The 20908-nt window shown below is 41.4% G+C and overlaps 2 protein-coding genes across 4 annotated transcripts in view; both read left to right on the forward strand.

The window, feature by feature from the left end:
- Nucleotides 1-6392, forward strand: part of LOC127424484 (membrane-associated guanylate kinase, WW and PDZ domain-containing protein 1-like) — a 75561-nt gene extending 69169 nt beyond the window's left edge. Inside the window, exon 17 of one of the 2 annotated variants that reach the window (XM_051669751.1) lies at nt 209-6392. In XM_051669751.1, coding sequence (XP_051525711.1) covers nt 209-996 — 788 coding nt within the window. In that variant the 3' untranslated portion in view covers nt 997-6392. The remainder of the gene's footprint in view (nt 1-208) is intronic. The other variant, XM_051669752.1, reaches the window with a different exon arrangement.
- Nucleotides 6393-18255: 11863 nt separating this feature from the next.
- The window catches only part of LOC127423785 (IQ motif and SEC7 domain-containing protein 2-like), a 121183-nt gene continuing 118530 nt past the window's right edge, over nt 18256-20908 (forward strand). For both annotated transcript variants that reach the window (XM_051668357.1, XM_051668359.1), the window contains exon 1: nt 18256-20763. In XM_051668357.1, the coding sequence (XP_051524317.1) occupies nt 20267-20763 (497 nt within the window). In that variant the 5' untranslated portion in view covers nt 18256-20266. The remainder of the gene's footprint in view (nt 20764-20908) is intronic.

Here is a 20908-nt window from a genome sequence, read left to right on the forward strand (position 1 = left end):
GATCTACTCCAGACACATTTGCCTCCATCACTACAGCAGGGAACAACCCTTGATAGATCTTAGAACAGTCTCTGGTTAATCACATGGTCGCACTCTTATTCATCCACCCACTCCTCCATCAACCAAACCTTATCTTACATCTCCTTTTGTAGTTTTACATGAAGATAGCGATCATTCAACTCTCTTTATGTCTTTCTCTCCATCTCAGACCATGAAGCCGGACTCGTCTCCCCCTCCTCCCTCTGCTCTGAGGAACCGGATGTGGCTGCAGTAGATCACTCTCCTCTAAAAAGCAGCAGATGGGTGGATGACAGTGGACAGGAGAGGAGAGAGAGGAGGGGGAAGGGAAAGATGGAATCTGGGGGAAGGAACAGAAGAAGAGGAGCAGAGGAGGGCAGAGTCATGTCTGAAATCGAACAAGAGTATGTTAGCACGTTGGGTAGCTCTCGATTGACTAGAAGGAGGCGAGAGCAACAGATGCAATCACGGAGTTTACCCAGCACGCTGAGGAGCCGAAAGGAAGGACATAGAAAAGAGGAGGAGGAAATGAATAGAGAGGAAGAAAGACGAAAAGCAAGGGGGAAAAGCAAGAGCATGGGGGAAAGACGACAAAAAGTGAAAGATTTCAGCTCTGAGAGAGAGACTGGTCACCGAGCAGAAGAAAAGAGGGTACTAGAAAGGGAAATGAGAGATAATAACAGGACCAGCACACTAGAGGTCACACAGCAGGCACCCTTCTCCTTCATCATGCCTTTGGACAATGACGATAACGGGTCAGATGCAGAATCGGCTCGCAGCTTCTCTGAAGTCAGTGTGTCGGCAGCCAGCATCTCATTCACGGGCACTCGATGGCCCCTGGAGCACATCAGCCCTCTACAGTCCCCTGGATCTTCAACTGCAGCCCCGGGACCTTGGCTAGTCCCCAGCCCTCACAAACTCTCTCAGGTTTTAGAGGGGAAAAGGCTGAGCGAGAATAAGGGAGGACTGAGGTCCTAATGATATTTCCCTTAAATGAATAGTTCACCCAAAAATTTAAATTCTGTCATCATTTACTCACATTCTTATTCCGTTCTAAACCTGTATGACTATATTTTTCCCATCGAGCACAAAAGAACATGTTAGAAAGTATGTTAGCCTCAGTCACCATTCACTTTCATGGTATGGAAATAAGATGCAATGAAAGTGAATGGTTACTGAGGCTAACATATGGAATGAATGAATGAATGAACGAATGTTACATTTATATAGCGCTTTTCTGACACTACACTCAAAGCGCTTTACACAGTGAACAGGGGGACTCTCCTCAACCACCACCAGTGTGCAGCATCCACCTGGTGATGCGACGGCAGCCATAGTGTGCCAGTTCCCTCACCACACACCAGCTATTGGTGAAGAGGAGAGAGTAGAGTTATATTGCCAATTCATGAATGGGGATTATTAGGAGGCCATGATTGATGAGAAAGCCATATGGGTTTGAAATAACATGAGGTTGAGTAAATGATGGCATCATTTTGGGGTTAACTATCCCTTTAACACTCTCTCTCTCACAGAGATATACACACACAAAACTTGTTTGTGAACACAAACTCTCTCTCTACATTAGCTCCATCTCTGTTTGTGGTTTTCAGTACACCACTACCACCCCACCCGTCCCTCTTCCATTCTAAATCCATGTCCATTTAGTCCTGAGTTATGGCATTGCCATAATGAGGAGACCAAAGGAATATTGAAGTGAAGATACTGCAGAAGGAGAGACAATGAGAAAATGCTGCCATTAGGTTTTGGCTAGCATGACAGTAACTGCAAGGTCAGTTAGTATGTGTCTAGTATTCATGGTGTCCTTCATTGCATGTGTCTTTTTTCATATCATTTGACATTTTTATTTGATATTTTCCATTTATTTTCATAAGAATGCAACAAAATTCTATTATAAAAAAGAGGAAGATTTATTTAAGACAGGGTTGCTCAATGCTGCTCACAAAAATCTACTGTCTGTTTGGTTGGTTGTAGCTAAACTCTGCAAGAAAGTAGATTTTCTAAAACAGTATCGATCAACCTTGATTTAAGAGATTTTATTAGCTTCTTGTTGTTTGTGACTGGATTGTAACCCCTCCCCTAATATGTGTGCAGTGGTCTTGCTGTTGAAAGAGGGGAGAAGGAAGGAAGATAACTGAACTAAAGTTTTATTATTAAGGCCAGTGAGCCGTATCAAACCTCTCCAGGTGCCTTCTGCTTCTTTAGCCAGTGTTTACCAAAAAATAAACAAGAAAAAGAAGATGACGTAGCATAGTATAAAAAGTGTGCAACACAATACTGTTCTGCCTCTTTAAAGGGATAGTTCACGCAAAAATTAGAATTCTGTCATAATTTACTCACCCTGGTGTTGTTCCAAACCCATATAACACGGTGAATGGTGACTGAGGCTGTTCCACACAAAAGAAAGTCATATGGGTTGGAAGTAAATGATGACAGAATTCTCATTTTGGGGTAAACTTTCTCTTTAACATCTATATCTTTGCAAGACTTGGTTCACGAGTTGGGGGAAAATTCTGCACATGCTCTGCGAAACTTCAGCTAATGAGTCAAGGTGAAAGAGAGCCATTACAAGTGCCTCATGCGATATTCCTTTATATAAAACATAGACTTCCCGCAAGCTTAAAAATCAGGACCCAAAGTTTAGATTTTTTACATTGAGACTTTTATGTTTGTACGCTTTCTGATTCAGTATTTCAGACCCATTTCATTGCCCTCAACATTGCAGATAAAAATTACAAAAACAACAAAATGAAGGCCGATTGGTCCTCATACCTAAACCCTCCACCAATCAGCATCGAGCATCATGCCGAATCTTCATTTCAGGAGATTAAAAAAAAAGATGAAAAAAGGGCATTTTGATACAGGTCTTCTATGCATTTTATAAGACTTACTGGTTAATAATTGTGGTAGGATTTTTTTCTACCTAGGATTTGAGATTCATAATTTTTGTGTACTGTTAAATACACAGGCAGGTTGGTGAGTCGAAACCGCAGATTAAAGGGAAAACTTTCTGAGATTCGGTGTTAATCAGACATGCTTTATCACCAGCTTATGCATTGATCTTTACCTGAGAACTGTCTGAGCAATAAGCGCTATCTCTTTCTGTTCTATGCCATACCCGGCAAAGCTCTAGACAAACTCATTGGAAAGAGTGTTACAAATATGCACAGTAAAATAATCTGTGATAGATCAACAAGAGTGAAATCTATCCACACCAGTGTCAGATATTTTTTGTTATTAATTATTTTTATTTTTTTTATTATTATTAAAGTGATAGTTCACCCAAAAATGACTTTCTATCTTATGTAAAATACAAAAGGAGATGTTTGGCATAATTTTAGCCTCAGTCACAATTCACTTTCATTGTATTTTTTTCTATGCAATGAAAGTGAATGGTGACTGAGGCTGCCAGTCCCTAACATTCTGCCTAACATCTCTTTTTGTGTTCCATGGAATGAATAAATTCATTTGGGTTTGGAGCTAAATGAAGGTGAGTATATGATCACAGAATTTTAATTTTTGAGTGACTATACCTTTAAGTTGTGATAATTGCCTCCCCTGATTTTCAGGGGCATTTTTTTTTTTTTTTTAATTTTTTTTTTTTTTTTACTTGAAACAGTGCAAAGAAATACTTCTTCATTAGAATTGAAAAAATACAATATATTCTCAATAAGCTCATCTAATTACTACAATTAAATAGGGTGGGTTTAGCTAAACCTGTAGTTTTTGAAAATGTGACCGTGTGGGTTATTTTATCATTGGAGATCTTACTGTGCTGTAACATATCAATGAATGCTTACATAGAAGATTACATGCAAGTTAAGTTCCCACACACAGCCTGAAAGCAATTAGCATGTTACTATTTGGAAAAGTGAGATAATTCTCTTTAAATCAGGGCTCATACACAGGTATTGCACAGCATTCAGTTGTCCATCTGAGGTTTAATCTGAAGCTCACTGCTCTCAGAATCATAAACTAGCCTGGGTATTGATGTTGATTTTGTACCTGATTATCCCATTGGCATCAGCACATACTGTACGGAACTGAGATCAGCCTTGTAAATGTTTAGGATTTCATGCTTTCTTTGAGAGGGGGAAGATTTGATTTATTTGTTTGTTTTCTAAAACGTTAATACTGTAGCATTGCCCTTATTGTAGCAGATCTTATGTGAAAATCAAGCTTATTGTACATAATAATAGACCCTAGACATATCTAGATTTTTTTTTTTTTTTTTTTTTAACAGAACTATATTCTCAAATCCCCAATGTCTCACATATCAGAAATATACAGCTCTGTCAAACTTCAAGGCCGGTTCACAGAAGTGACGTGCTGCATTTTTAAACCAAGGTGCCCAATGGCTTGACGAGAAGCTTGATATATACAATTATTCTTGAAAGTATAATAATTAAATCGTGCATGCCTGTTGTGACTATACTAGTTTTAAAAGCACTGACCCTTATGATAAAATAAAATCTACCTGTGGCATGATACTTTATACGGCCCACGAGGCCAATCACAGACAAGAAAAAGCTAGCCCTGGGTCATACTGGGTTTTTATAGAACATCTGTTGCCAGCTGTTAATTAATCAAAATAATGAAACCTGATTTGACAGCTTGATCGCCCCTAGTGTCCATTGTGGTTTTCGCATACTGTGGGTTTGGCGCTAGCAAGCTAGATGTCTCTTTTATAGCCCTTTTAATAAAGTAACATCACTGTAAAAAACAAGATTTAGTGACACAGGTCACCCTAAGTACGTAGTCCACAAAGATAACAAATAGCATGCCCACCACATATTGTCTCCCCGATAGGTTTCCTCTTACCTGAAACAGTATAGACCCTTAGATGTTCTGTAGGTTTTAATGTCAAAGAAGTAGTCTCAAAACATGAGCCATACTCTGAGACAAACAATACATTAACACAATAATGCAATGTTTTTATAATACTATTTGCAAGGTTCCTAGCAGTGCAAATGTGCCATTTAAATGCTAATCAATGATGTCATACTCTTTCCCTCTGTAGAGATAAATACAGACGGGTCTTTGTCCCTCTGAGTTTCACACTTTTCAAATGTCAAAACATGAGTGTTTCAGCTTTGAATTTTCAATTCAAAAACTTGAATTTGCTATATTGGCCTTGCAAGGAGTCAGCCATTGTACAGAGAAAGAACATTTTATTTGTAAAGAGGAAATAAGAGAATGTTAAAGTGATTCTTTACATGTATCCAGAAAAATTCTAGAAATATAGGATAAATAGGGCAGCTCAGCCCAGAATAGTGAAAGCAGAGGACATTGTGTCATTTAAAGGAAGTAACCACTGCACCAGGAGTTTACAGAGATCCACCACCAACGAGGCTGCAAGAAGTGTTTAAGGAATAGTTCTCCCAAAAAGATCATTATTTACTCACCATCATTCAAAACATGTATGATTGTCTTTTTTTCCATTGAACACAAAAGGTGAATTGTTTCTTATATCCTGGCCACTCTTTTCATAATGAATGTGAATAACAATCAGGCCTTTCAAGCTGAAAAATGACTAAAAACCACCATGAAATGACATAAAAGTGGTCCATGTAACTTGTGTGCTATGTTCCAAGTCTTTTGAAGCTATACAGTTGGTATTGAGTGTGCAACAGAACAACATTTTGATTAGTTCCTCATACAATTGCTATCATATGGCTTCAGAAGACTTGGAATATTTACAGCATGAGTCATAAGAAACACTTTTATTAACTTTTATGGTGGTTTTTTGGTCATTTTGGAGCTTAAGAGCCACAGTTCTCATTCACTTGCATTATATGGACAAGAGTGACCAGTATATTCTTCAAAAAGTCACATTTTGTGTTCTACTGAAGAAAGACAGTCATACAGGTTTGGAACAACATGAGTGTGAATAAATAAGAAAAATTTTCATCTTTGGGTGAACAATTCCTTTAAAAAGATGACTGCAAGTGTTCCAGCTGGGGTGAAAAAAATAATTCTGTCTGCTCCCTGTATGGGGTTCTGCTTCCTTTACAACATAGGAGTCCTCTCCTTTAATTTCACTTTGTAGTGTAGACAAGAACATATAAGTACAGAGATAGAAGATGCAGGCAGCAGTGTGTTGCAGTTTTTTACGTACTGAAGCGGTCTCCCCGGGCCGTACAAGTAGCCGCTATTTTAGTGGCGCCCTGCAAGGAAGTCGCTGATTGCAAGAGTTGTAAATAGCAGTCCAAGAGAGGACACCTTGAACACAGATGTACAGGTTTTTAATTGTTGCTCTTGATATGTATGAAAATACTGTATTGTTTTTGAATGCATCAACAGGGAGTTTTGAATTATGAATAATGACATGCAGTTACAGAAATAAAATGAACAAAACTGATAAAATGAAGTTGTGTTCACTGATTCACCCTGAATGCCAAAGCACATGTCTACACACAGTTGTACACATAAGTTTGCAGAAGTTTTTTTTTTTTTAAATAACAGTAGAAGTACTAAATAAAAAACAACAAAGTGCATTTTATTGATCCCTCTTTTTCTAAACATCTTACAGATTGGTTAAATGGGACCTTATCTTTAGATTCTCTGTGGTGAGCCAACACCCACTGTTTGGTTAATAAATCTATGTTAGATAATACATCTATGTAAATTGCAAAATTAAGAAAAAAAAAAATGTGTCAAGAAGCTTTTTAGAGATTCTGGCATGAACCACGTTAATCGTCTAAAAACCATGCCTTTGAAATTTCAATGCTCTTTGTTTTTAGCAAGCGAGTACTTACATCATTGAACCACTTGGGAATAAACTCCTACATATACAATATACACCATCCTACATATTTACCATCTTCTGCAGAGAAAAGTATCAAAACGATCTCAAGTTCAGAATCTTACAACGTTTGGAACTACAACACACAAACGCATGGAAGAACACATAAGCTCTGTTCCAAAAAGTAGCCTCACATAGACAGCTACATTCTAAAACAGCACGCTAACTGAAATGCTCTAAATCATAAGTGATTTAGAATTTACAACACACTACACAGGCATCAACTGCCTTAATGGTCACACAATAGTAGGCCTACTCGTGAAGTACAGGGTTCTAAAATAGCACTCACAGTTGATTCAATGGAGTTAGGTGTTAGCACACAATGCTAAGCTAACAACATAAGAATAGTAAGCACAAACATTCATAGCACTTACAAATATTGGGTGAAATAGTACTTTTAAATGATACAGAACTTAATTATTTTACTGTATTTAATGCAAGTACACAGTCAGCATTTATCATGACTTCATCTTGGATGTTTTTTTTTTTTTCACTTAGCATGTTGCAATGCAGAAAATTATGTGATTGTGGCAAAACTTTTGAAAAATTACATTATGTAGTTTCTTAAACGTATTGCGGCAGGTCCAAGGTGAAATGTCCACTATGTGTGAGTTTTTAAAAAAATCTTTTATAAAGGTAATGATCAATAAAGTTTTAAATCAACAAAATTTACCTCTTCACCCTAAACCTTAAAGCTAAACCTAACCAATAGTGTCATAAAAGTAAATGAGACATGAAAAACGCAATTGCTGAAGCAACCACGTCATTTTGTGGTGCTTGTATGACATTTGTTGTTAACTTGTTGACTTGCGTGCTCATCTGGGGCCGGTTGCACCAGCTATACGTAAGTTACAACTTAGCTTAGTTGTGGCATAAATGGGCACTATGTCACAATTTACGCACTACTAAATTTTGAAGTCCTTTCGACATACATTATGATGTTGACATTTACACTCGTTTACATTTAAGAGAGCAGAAAAAACCTTACTTTTAAGCGTCTCTTCAGCATGAATCCGTTCTAACGGTGCAGTTTTCAGGGTGCGTCGCCCATTGTCAAGTTTCAACACATTCAAAATATATATAGGATATTAAAATGAATAAATGTCTATTCTTCCAGCTTGTTGTACTAGTATTTATTTATCACCCCTTATTTATTTTAGATACAGTTCCTATATATTTTTATTTATACAGGGCAAATACTGTATATTATTTATCAAATCTACTTTTATTACGTATCGTATTTTTACGGGATATAATTTATTACAGCTGACAGTTACGTAAGCAAACAAGGTTTGAACATCAACCGTAACGAGATCAAACTGAAATTCATGCCTTTTTAACACTTCTGTGCACAAATTTGAAGGCTGTTTATTGGATAAATACAGATAAACGTCATATTATGCGACTACGCATTACATTACGTGGAGAGCTTACAACTTACTAGATAAGTCTTGCCTTAAGAACCGGTGGTGCAACCAAATTAAGTACTGACTTAGTAATAAATTAACTAGTAGTTATTAATCCCTTAGTGTGAACTTTACATCACAACTTACATGAGAACTTATGCACAGCTGGTGCAACCCTACCCTGGTCTCAAAACAGAAGTGCAATGCTCTATATGTTGAGCTACCGCGCAGCTTGAACACATTTGAATAAGCTTCTAAATGTAGTTGGTAATGTAATGCAAACGTTAAAATGAATCACCTTACAAGTCATCTGCTAAAGACTTTATTCACAATAGTGCCATCTTTGATTTTTGATGGGAATGACAATGAGGATTTGAGGGATAGACATACAGTCTCTTGAATGGCATGCTCTGTTGTTATCAAAAAGTTCCTAGATCACATTTAATTTTCCACAACTCATGTTGTCTGAAGTTTTCTACTCAAATTTCTTGGAAAGATAATTTTTTCAATGTTTTGTCAGCGGAACAATCCAAAAACACTTTAAACAACTGTACATCCCATTAAAGAGACTGTACGAATATCCCTCACAGCCTCGTTGTCATTCCCATTAAAAAAAGATTGCGCTGCTGTGGATCTATGGGAAAAGTGTTTTGATGTCATAAGATAGCATTGTGTAACCACACTGTCAAAAGTGTTTATGAACAGACAATCTGCCGTTTTACTAGTGATTTGTGTGAAAGTGAATAAAAGACAATGTTGTTGTAGCGCCTCTAGTGTTCATTTCACCAGGAAACTGCAGTGATATGTACACATAAAAATAATTTAGCAGAATTTAAGTACAGTAACATGAATCAATAAGACCAGGTTGCTTAGAATTTGGTCAAAAGGAGTTATCAGGCAGCATCATTTTGCTGCCTACCTTCGGAATAGCCTCCGTTTTGGCAACACACATTCAGTATGATGCCTTAAAATGCTGTCTATGAAGGTGGGTCTCTTGGTTTTGGAACAAAACAAAGGTTTACTTAACAAAGGTTCAGTACAGACTTGACATTTATGAAAATTGTTCTCAGTAAACGCACGACTCTTACAAAAGCACATACTCTTGCACAACTACTGTATCAGCATACATCAAAATACATTTGTAATAGTATAAAGAATCTCAACCTCCCTCTCTCTCTATTCTAATTGTCCTTACTAATTATACACTATGCCCTACACCATGTTAACTCAGAAATGAGAGGGCGAACAGGTGCAGCAATGCCTCATCCTTCCACCCTCTGTTTGTCACAGCAGATGAGGCTCATGCTCCCAGATCACATTGAAAATTGCAAATTTTTGTCCAGTTGACCTTTTTATCAGTTGATGTAAACATCTCTTCCTTGATGGTTGACTAAGGGTCAATTAAAAGCGATAAAATTTGAGCGATCACGATGTCTTTATCTTTAGTCTGAGAGCATGTAACGCATAAACAGATACATGGCTGGTGTGTGCATGTGTGCTGCTCAGAAAAGCAGAAGGGGGCTGGATGTTGAGTGCCAGGGAAATGTCATGTTGACCTTTTTAATCAGCAAGCTACAGGCTGCTTTTGATGAGATGAGGAGGGTTTGTGTCACTCACATATGAAGTATAATCAGCGGTAAGTGTAGGTATTGTAAGGACTGTACGTTACAACATCTAATATGTTGCACATTGTGCTGTTTGCCTGGATGTTGTGTGTGTGCGTGTGTGTGTATATGCTTTATGTACAGTATACACACCACAAACCTCTTCAGGCACTTATACATTGAAGTTTACGCTATGTCAGAGAAGCTGCAAATCCATTAATTTAATGGCGAAGATGTGTCGCAAGGGTTTGTGACACAACATCATGCAGAAACTCATTCAGTAAACACCATGAGAAAATTTTAACTTTTGCTTAAATACACTCTGGCATAGGCATCCATTGACCAATGAGAATTTCAGAAAGGCTCCAGTTGTGCTTTCGGAAATATGCTTTGCTGTATTCTTGCTTAATTTAAAACTTACACAGCTCTTTCCACACCCTCAAAGCGGAATTTATCCATTCCCATCTGTCAAATGCTCCATCAGACCTTTGTTTTGTGTGTAAGTAGCCTAAATGTGATTTAGTATTATACTCGTTAATGCTGGAACAATATTTCTATCAACCAATCAGATTGTACGGTTAGGGTTAGGTTAAGGTTTGGGGTGAGAGGCCTGAACAACATTATCAACCTTATTTCCTTTGATTTGAGGGGTAGGTTAATGTTCTAGGTAGAGACAGGCTTTAGCCTATGATGGATGTTGATCCAGGAACATGTCCTGGTTTGGATTTAGGCCTTTAAGCAGAGAAAATAAAATTGATTTATTGTTTTGGCAGACATTTTCCTATTCATATAGGGTGTCGTAATAATTACTGGGATGGAAATTTATTTTTTTACTGTTGGCCCATGTCCCATCATCCCTACTGCTTGTTTGCTGCCCTTTGTTTAATGTGGCATGGCTGCTGCTATCTAAAGGCTGGATTACACTACACCACTTTCAAAATCTGAACAGATTCTAAAAAATACTAGGTACCATGAGTGCTGTTAAAAGTTAAGCTCCACTTTGAGTGCTTGCTCACCATCTCCATTTCTTAAGATTCGTCCATTGGCTGCTCACAATATGATTTTGAGTTGGAGGCACACACTATGAGACTTCCTCTGTAGTCATGGTTTTATATTCTCTGACTAGATGGAATCAAAGTTGGAGGGTAAGAAATCTGAGTCAGTACTCATCATAAACAGTACTATGCAATTTTCTGTCAAATCTGTCAGCTGCGACTGGCCCAAAATCTGCAGGCTGGAGCCGACTATAGTCGGCTATTAGTGTTGAACACCAACTCTGTCCGACTTTAAGTCAGGGCTAAAATCAGCGTTAATTGTGCAGTGTAATACAGCCTTAAGTGCCATTGTCACTATCACAATGGGATGACAAAATCGACTAGAACACATGAAGCCACCACATGAAGTCTGCAAAGCAAATATCAGACAGATCAACTGTCAAATCAATGTAACATGTTTCTCATCGTTAATGAATAGTTAAGGGGGGGGGGGGTTGAAAACATGATAGTAGTTTTGAAACTCAGATCTTCAATGTACTCCTGCTTTCTCTTTCTGAAAAGTGTCAGTATTTGACATCAAAGAGCAAGTGAGAGATAAAAAACGGGGAAGAAAGGTGGAAGGCAATTAAGAGTAAAGTAGTAATGTTAAGAAAGAGGATAGATAGACAATTCACTCATCTAGAGAACAGACACGCATTTTCGCATGTGAACTTTATGAAGAGAGCAGCTGGAATTAACCAATGAACCGTCGACGCAGAATGATGTGGATGACTAAAGATTAATTCTGGACCCACATGGTACACAAATACCACCATAAACACTCACAGCAAGGAGCTCAATGTCTGTGTCTCAAAGCCTAGAATGCCAGCTCATTAGGTTAAACAGCATTTTGGGCATGAATAAGTGCATTAGGAAGCTCATTTTAATAAAACATAACCTGAGTAACGCTACCACTAGACCACCCAGATCGCCAGTTGTTGACCCAATTGCAGAGAACACACTTCAGATCTTCAGGGCTCTTAGTTTATTGACTGGTCATGCATAAATTGTCAAAAAACAATGAGTACTGAGAACAGCAAAGATTCAGTCCAAGCCAGAAAACAATACAGGGCCAATAATTCAAAAGTCCAAAAGGGAAGAATCCAAACAGCAGTTTAAAAAAAAAATAAACAAAAAAAGTTTCAAGAGGCAAAAATAGCAAGGCTTACTTTCCAGGTAACACACAAGGGAGACTGGAGAACTCAGCAAAGAGACAAAGGGCAGTGTATAATACAACCAATGAAACAAGGAACAGGTGGAATTCAACAGGTAGAGGCAAAAAAATATCACAAGCAGTTCATTGAGGGCCTCTGGTGACCTGGAGGTGAATAACACCTGAGAGTGCTGACAGGACCCCTCACTCTAAGAACGTCTCCTGACATTCCCATGGTGATCTGGATGCTGCTGATGGAACTCTTGGATGAGAATTTTGTCCAACACATCCTGAGCAGGGACCCAGGTGTGTTCTACTGGGCCAAATCCCTCCCAGTCAACTAGGTTTTGCAGACCCCTCGAACCCAGTGGGAAATCACAAAGCAGTGAACTGTGAAGACCTGTTGTCCATTGATGGCTCAGAGGGGAAGATAGGGTTTGGGCAATTGCTGGGGGTGATGTAACCACTGGTCGAAGCTGGGAAACATGAAAGGTGGGATTTATTCTCATGGAACGGGGCAGCTGGAGCATGTAGGCCACTGAATTGACCCTCCGAACCACCTTGAAAGGGCCAACAAATCGAGGTGCAAGCTTGCAACTCTCCCTTAGCAGGGGAAGGTTTTTAGCAGCAAGCCAAACTCTTCACCTGGGTCTGAAGGTAGGTGTTGACCTGCGTTGACGATTGGCCTGGGTCTGGTAACTCTGGGAAGCTTGAAGGGCTTGTTGGGCTCTCCTCCAGGTACGTCTGCAGCGTCTCACAAACGCCTGAGCAGAGGGAACACTGGCCTTCTCCTCCTGTTCGGGAAACAAGGATGGATGGTAACCAAACTGGCACTTGAATGGGGACATACCACAGAAGAAACACTTCAGTGTTGTGCGCATATTCAGCCCAGGGTAGTTGAGTGCTCCAGGAAGCTGGACTGGATGCGACTAGACATCTAAGGGTGGTCTGCAGGTCCTGATTTACCCTGTCTGTCCATTAGACTCAAGATGGAAACCAGAAGATAGGCTCACCATTGCCCCAATTAAAAGAGAGAAGGCCCGCCAGAAACAGGTGAATTGGGAGCCCTGGTCTGAGACATTATCCTGGGGAGAAAAAACAAAAACACATGGTCACACACAAGTTTAGCTTCTCAGCAGCAGATGGTAGTTTAAGCAGTGGAATGAATCAACAAGCTTTAGAGAACCAGTCTACTATAACAAGGATGACAGTGTTACCTTGAGAGGGAGGCAAGCCGGTAATCAAGTCCAAGGATATGTGTGGCCATGGCCTTTGGGGAATGGGTAGTGACAGGAAGAAACCATGGGGCTTCTGGCGGGGATTCTTACTATGAGAACAGGTGGGGCAGGCTGCCACAAAGGTCTTTACATCCTTCTCCATAGTTAGCCACCGAAACAGTCTAAGAAATTCCAAGGTTCTAAATGATCCTGGGTGGGCAGCCAGCTGGAAAGTGTGTCCCCACTGGAAGACTTGGGAGCGTACTTGTTCAGGGAACAAAAGACTGCAGGCCCAGTTCTTGTTGCGCTTGTACCACAGTGGAGATAATGGCCCAACGAACAGGAGCCACTTGCCGGGACTTGGAATTATGGGCTTGGGACTGCTGTCCTGGGTGTCAAAACTGACATGACAAGGCATCTGGTTTCTGGTTCTTGGTTCCAGGGTGGTAGGAGTGTGTGAAATTGAAACGATTAAAAACGATGCCTAATGAGACCGTAGAGGATTTAAACATTTAGCCTGATGGATATATGCCAAGTTTTTATGGTCTGTCCAAACCAAGAAGTGATGTTGTACCCCCTCCAGCCAGTGCCTCCATTCCTCAATGGCAAGTTTCATCACAAGCAACTCGGTCTCCGACATCATAATTCTCTGTAGATGTTAGTTTGTGTGAGAGGAAGGCGCATTGGTGGAGCTTATTATCAGCAGATCTCTGAAACAGCACAGCCCTGACTCCCACATTAGAAGCATCCACCTCAACAATGAATGGGCAGGTAGATTCAGGCAAACTCAGGATGGGTGCAGTGGTGAAACAGCGCTTGAGAACCCCGGAAGACTTCTCTGCCTCAGATGTCCAGACAAAGGGGTTATTGACTATCTTGGTAAGGGCAGAGATAGGAGCAGCCAAAGAGCTGAAGTCTCGAATTAATCTGTGATAAAAGTTGGCAAAGCCAAGAAACCATTCCACCTCCTTGGTGCAACTTGGTTGAGGTCAATCATGGACAGCTTGTCTTCCCTGGGTCCATTTGGATGCTGCCCTCCCTTTATTATGAAACCCATGAAAATGTTAAATGAAACTCACATTTCTGGTTTGACAAAGAGGTGGTTCTGGAAGAGGTGCTGAAGGACCTGTCGCACATGTTGAATATGTTCCTGAAGAGTCTTGGAGAAAACTAAATATTTTCCACAGACGAAAACAATCCTGTTCAACATGTCTCAGAGGACATCATTGATTAGAGCCTGGAACACATTTGGGGCAATAGTAAGGCCAAATGGCATAACAAGGTACTCATAATGCCCAGTGGGAATGTTAAATGCAGTCTTCCACTCGTCCCCTTCACGAACTCTGACCAGGTGGTAGGCATTCCACAGGTCTAACTCTGAAAAGATGGAGGCCTCCTTGAGTAACTCAACAGCTGATGACATGAGGGGAAGTGGGTAGCAGTTCCTGACGGTGATCTTGTCGAGTCCTCGATAGTCGATACAGGGCCACAATCAACTATCTTTCTTACCCACAAAAAAAAAAAAAAAAAAAAAAAGAATCCAACCCCTGCAGGAGAAGAGGTCCGGATAAGACCAGAGGTGAGGGCCTCCTTAAAGTATCTGCTCATGGCTGCAAGTTCCAGGGTGGATAGGGAGAAGATCCTACCTCTAGGAGGTACCTGGCAGCAGATCAATCCCACAGTCATATGGCAGATGTGGGGGAAGAGCAGTAGCCCTATTCTTACTGAACACCATTCTTAGGTCCAGGTATTCAAGGAGTACTTGAGACAACTCTTGAGATTCGAGAGACTCAGATGACTTGGGGGACTCTGACACAGGACTTAAGAGGAAAGAGGCATGGAAAGCATAACCCCTGTTCCATTTTGGAATGGAGGCCCAGTCCACATGAGGATTATGTTGAGATAACCCGGGGAAAGCAAGGACCACAGGGAATTTGGGTGAGTGAATCAGATGAAAAGATAACTCCCCCTGATGGTTATTAACAAGCACCACAACTAAAGTCATCATCTGGCAAACATAACCATCACCCAGAGGCCTACCTTTAAGGGCTGTAACTAAGAGAGGCATGTGTAGTGCAGTCAAGGGAACAGAAAGACTTTGGGCTACAGAACAATCCATAAAGTTACCTGCTGCTCCAGAGTCTACGAAAGCCTATAGAGGATGCTCTTGTTGTCTCCAGGAAATTGAGATGGAAAGGAAGACCCCAGAGCTGGTGATGTGGGAGATGAAGTCACCCCATCACAGCTCTCCTCCAGCAGGAGAAGGCTTAGCGTTTCCCTCCAACTCAGCAAGAAGCTCGGAAATGTCCAGGTTTCCCACAGTATAGACAGCATCGTTCCCTCATTCGACATTTATGCTCTGACTGTGAAAGCCAAGTGCCCCCCCAACTGCATGGGCTCAGGATTATCAGTGGGAAACTGGGGAAGTAGGATTGAGCTTGTTGGCAATTCAGAGAAGGTGGACCTTGGTGGAATTCAGTCATGCTATCGTTCATGGAGTTGATTGTCCAAGCGAAGAACTTGATCAATGAGGGGTTCCAGGTCATTTATTTGCTCCTTTATGTCATCAGATAACCCATTGTAGAAAATGGAAATGAGTGCCTTCTTGTTCCAGCCACACTCTGCTGCAAGAGTCCTGAAATGGATAAAGTCTGCAGCACTCCTGGTTCCCTGATGAATACAGAGGAGCTGATTGGCTGCCTCACGGCCACCGGCTGACTGATCAAAGACACATCTTTACTCAACAGCAAAAACTTGGGAGGAGGAACAAATGTCGCTCTTCTGTTCAAAAAGAGCAGTGGCCCAATCCAAGACCTTACCAGCAAGAAGAGTGATGACATAAGTCACTTAGGAATGATCAGTGGGGAAGGCAGAGGGCTGCAGATCGAAGGTAAGTGCACACTGGGTCAGGAAGCCACTATCATCCCTTTGGGGAGCATGTAGACGAGGCTCAGGACCAAGAGTTGGAGTAAGACTGAAGGGTTCAGGTGCAGGAGGTGTAGCAGAAGTAGGTGTATGAGTTGATGTAGATAAAGACTGCAAGGCCTGTAATATCTATCCCAGCATCCGTCTCTCAACCATCACCTCACCTCCTTGACTCAGGGCTCTTAGTTTGTCTAATCACAAAAAGGTAATCCATAAATTGTCAAAAAAGAATGAGTACTGAGGACATCCAAGATTCAGTCCAAGCCAAAAAAACAAAAGCAATAATACAGGGCCAATAATTCAAAAAACAGCCAAACGGGAAAAATCAAAGCAGGGCCCAGTCAAAAAATTAAAGTTAAAGAGTTTCATGAGGCAAAAAATAGCAAGGCTTACTTTCCAGGTAACACACAAGAGAGACTGGAGAACTCAGCAAAAAGACATACAAAGGGCAGTGTATAAATACAACCAATGAAACAAGGAACAGGTGGAAATAATTAACTCAATAGGTAGAGGCAAAAAATATCACAAGCAGTTCATTGAGGGCCTCTGGTGGCCTGGAGGTGAATAACACCTCAGAGTGCTGACACATCGTGACTAAAGTATCGGCACTATGGAGCTCTTCACTGGTAGTGATTTGCTGCTACTGGCAAACACTTCTGTGGCAAACATGTTGCCACAATGAAGAGTTTGCCGCAAAGCTCATTTGGATGTGAATATAATGATGATTGTCATGTGTGCAGTGCACAGTGAAATTCTTACTCTGTGTGTCCACCCAATGTTCGGCAGTAGTAAACCTATAGTAGTAATATGTGTTAACCATTTTATAAAACTTGTGAAAATAGTCACTGTTGGAGGGGTTGCAGACGCTTTACGTTGTGCCTAACAACACCCTTTAGCCACGACTATATTAACAATATGGAACAGCCTCTCGTACCATGTTGCTTCATTACAATTTAAATGCAAGGCCTACATAATTTATTTCACATTGCGGTAATATGAATTGCTGGGTAACATGTACATACGTGCCCTTAAAATACACTTCATTTTCTATATGCAAATTTTTATTGATCTTTTTTTCCTTTTTATTTTGGAGTAAAATATGACCAGGACATCATCTTAACAGGTTTCATGAGAATCTGTGTATTCTACCAAGAAATTGCCCTTACAGAGCATTATTCTGCCCTGAACATGCACTACAACGATAAAGTAAGCCACAACAAACAGTACTAGCCTCGGACTACTGGTTCTGTCCTTTTTTTCTGTATGTGCTTAGCACATCCCTTTCACTCACTCTCAGTTCAGCTGTGACTAAGGCATGGAGAGAAAGAAAGAGAGAGAGAGAGGGCAGGATGTGTGGGTGGAAGAGAGAAAAAATGGATGGTTTAATGTGGGTGCTGAATAAAGTGAGAGCTGAAGCATGTTGCCGAAAAACACGAGTGTGATTCAGCACATCGAACAAATCCGAAAATTGTTGTAAAGGCAGTTATTTGTCCACGACTTTGCTGCAGTAGACAGTTAAACCCAGAATATATTATTAATATTGAACATGGGATCACACTGTCATTATTTTAAGATGACATTTACTGGCCAAAAGGTTATTACAGCACCTGTTGCTGTCTGACATTTTAATGAGGCTGCACTGAATGAGTGCCTCAATGCATTTCTGCTTGCCTTCTTTTTCTGCAGAGTAAACGCACCACGCAGTCTTCAGTGTGAGTCTTGAAGTGTGTGTGTGTGTGTGTGTGTGTGTGTGTGTGTGTGTGTGTGTGAGAGAGAGAGAGAGAGAGAGAGAGAGAGAGAGAGAGAGAGAAACTGCCCTCATTTCGGCTCAGTGCAAGGAGCAGCGCTCTCGTTGAATTTAATGTTCCCTCGTTCCAAAATGGCCGACCACGGCAACACAGTTTCCCCAGCATGTTCCTCTAGCGCTGCGAGCTCGGACCAACGTCAGAGCCTTGATTGAAAATGAAAAAACATATATCCTCTCTGTGACTCACTCAAATAAATTTAACCCCTTCGTCACTCTTTACCGCTGCTCTGAGAACTCAGTGGCAGAGGCGCTGAGCATCTTCGACATGCTGCGAAACTAGAGAGACACATGTGGACACTGCGGTGAAACCGAATGACGGAGAGGGGCGCCAGGTGCATGGGTGTCCAGGGAGCATCACTGGGGAATGGACCCTAATAATGCACACCTGCTCAACATGTGAGCCGTTCATTCATGAGAGAATAACCTTACAGAATAACTTGGCATCAGTAAATCTTGACATCTGCGCGTGCCAACGCGGGTTTTGTAGTATAATTAGTTGCATGTAACGTAGTATCCGATACGTTCATTGAAAATTTGTCCGGAAAATGCGCGTAAAAGCTGTACCTCATCAGCATGGGTGTTATTTAATGATCTCGCGTGTATCGGCTTGACACTGTGTGGACACGCGCGCCAGGAAGCGGCATATTCTGTATTGCGCGTCTCAGCGGTTTCAGAACCAGAGCGCCTTTGCGCTGATTACACAAAGCGACATAAAACGCGACCGCCAGTGGATACATCCTACTGCAAGGATTGTATTTCTACTCGATGTTTTATACTGTTGACGAGGACGCGCTACGACCAACTGCGGAGATTTAATGCATGGAAACAGAAGACAAACGATCATTTCCCCGGTTTAACTGATAAAAGCTCTGAAAAAATTGTTGGAACGTCGAATTGGAGATTTAAACAACTTTGATGTCATCGTGTTGGTTCGCCCTGTGGATATCACCTCATTATCGCAACAGCTGTTAGCGTTCGAGACGCGCATTTGTCTTCAAGGACTACTCCAGTAATGCTGTCTGGGCAATAAGTATGAAACTGCGCGTGAGTACAAAACAAACGTGTGTATGAAACACGAATGATATGGAGATAGGTGCTTTTGTTTGAAATTGACAAAGGTTCGGGTTCAGAAATAATTAAATGAAGATATGAATTATTGATGCAACGCTAAGACATAGCTTTGGCGAGGACAAAAAGGAGACTATAAATGTGTGTTATGAAATAGCAAAATATTGGGTCGAACGGACTTTGCAAGGTGTTGAAATGCATCATGCGTGGGAAATCCTTTTCCAGGTGATCTGTCATGGTTTTAAGATGCGTTTAAATGGAAGACGCAATATTAATGGCTTGAATGAAGAGAACACGCTATTGTAATGAGGGTGAGAGGATGATAACGGGCATCTGGGCTGTTCTGAAAGACATGCGCACACGTCCTAGAAGGAAATTTAGTATTGCAGTGGATTTATCGGAACCACTTTTGGTACCTGGCTCTCCCTTTCCATCTTGATCGCCTTTGAATGGAATGACTCGTACAGAAAATGTCTCCCAAACACTTCAAACTGGAATGTGTGTCAAGAATAGACCAAAACTAGAAAGGATCTTAACAGCTGCAATGATTTAATGTTGTTTGATGTTTAACTCCACATTTGAAAGGGAAAAGAAAAAGGATATGCACCTGAGAAATGGATGAAAAGATGAATGTCTCATGGATTTTGCTGACTTAGCTTTTTATGACCTCAGACACATGGTGCTGGCAGTCTTTGATGTCCTGTGACTGTGTTTTGTCACCATAAATAAAAACGTATTACATTTTGGGAGGTAAATTGAAGCATAGATGGCACTTTTGTTTTGCTCGTTGACAAAGAAAATGTTCATTTCTTCAAAATGACTTTGATCTCAACTCAGTAATTCCATGGTGGCATTGGAAAAATGGCACACATGACAACTGCACACTGACACACACATTCACACCCATTATATACAAACATACAAGTACTCTGGTTATTGTCCTTTGTATGTGAATGCAAAATCCCATTATGGAATTCCCTCATCACCTGAATCCAGTACTGTGACTGCCAAAGCTGCATCAGACTTTGAAGGAGCCTCATTTTGGAAGTGACTACAGTTCAGCTCTGGTTACACTTCTCTAAAACCTTTACATTTCCATCTCTCCCCCCCACCCTCGCCACGTGGGGGGGAGAGCTTCCTTCTCAGGGGTGACTCCAGAAACGTGTCCCTCTCAGCCCAGCAGACAGTGACTGTCACAGAGGTCTGTCAGCATGGATGCTGGGCAGGGCAGCCCAGAGAGCCCCAACCGGGCAGTGGAGTACCTTCTGGAGCTCAACAACATCATCGAGAGCCAACAGAAGCTTTTGGAAACACAGCGGCGGCGCATCGAGGAGCTGGAAGTACAGCTGGACCGACTCAGCCAGGAGAACAAGGACCTGAGGCTGGACCGACAGCCATGCCCGCCTCCACCTCCACCTCCCATCCACCCCACCCAGATGGCCACACCCCATGCTCCAGCATCCACAAAAGTCTACTCCAATAAGAGCCACAACAGTGGCCCCATCCCGATCCCCATCCCAGCGCCAGCACCCCCGCCCCCACCTCCACCTGTACCGCCACGGGACCGCCGCGTCAATGCCAACACACACACAAGGCTCGGCCAGAGCCTGTCATCTGGACCCAATGCCACAGAGCGAGAGAGGGAACGAGACAAGGATAGAGAGAGGGACAGCGCCGGTACCAGTTTGGGCAGCTCTCTACCGAGACAGTAAGTACAAGCCTGGGGGCTTTTTTACTGCATTGCCGAGGACAGAGAACAGGCTCAACAGCCCTCAATGCTGGCTGTTTGGGTAACTGTCAGTCAAGAGAGTATGTTTGCATGTGAAAGTTAAAGAATGTATGTATGCAAGTGT

Source organism: Myxocyprinus asiaticus, chromosome 33 (genome assembly GCF_019703515.2).
Source record: "Myxocyprinus asiaticus isolate MX2 ecotype Aquarium Trade chromosome 33, UBuf_Myxa_2, whole genome shotgun sequence".
In the NCBI taxonomy this organism is placed as follows: domain Eukaryota; kingdom Metazoa; phylum Chordata; class Actinopteri; order Cypriniformes; family Catostomidae; genus Myxocyprinus; species Myxocyprinus asiaticus.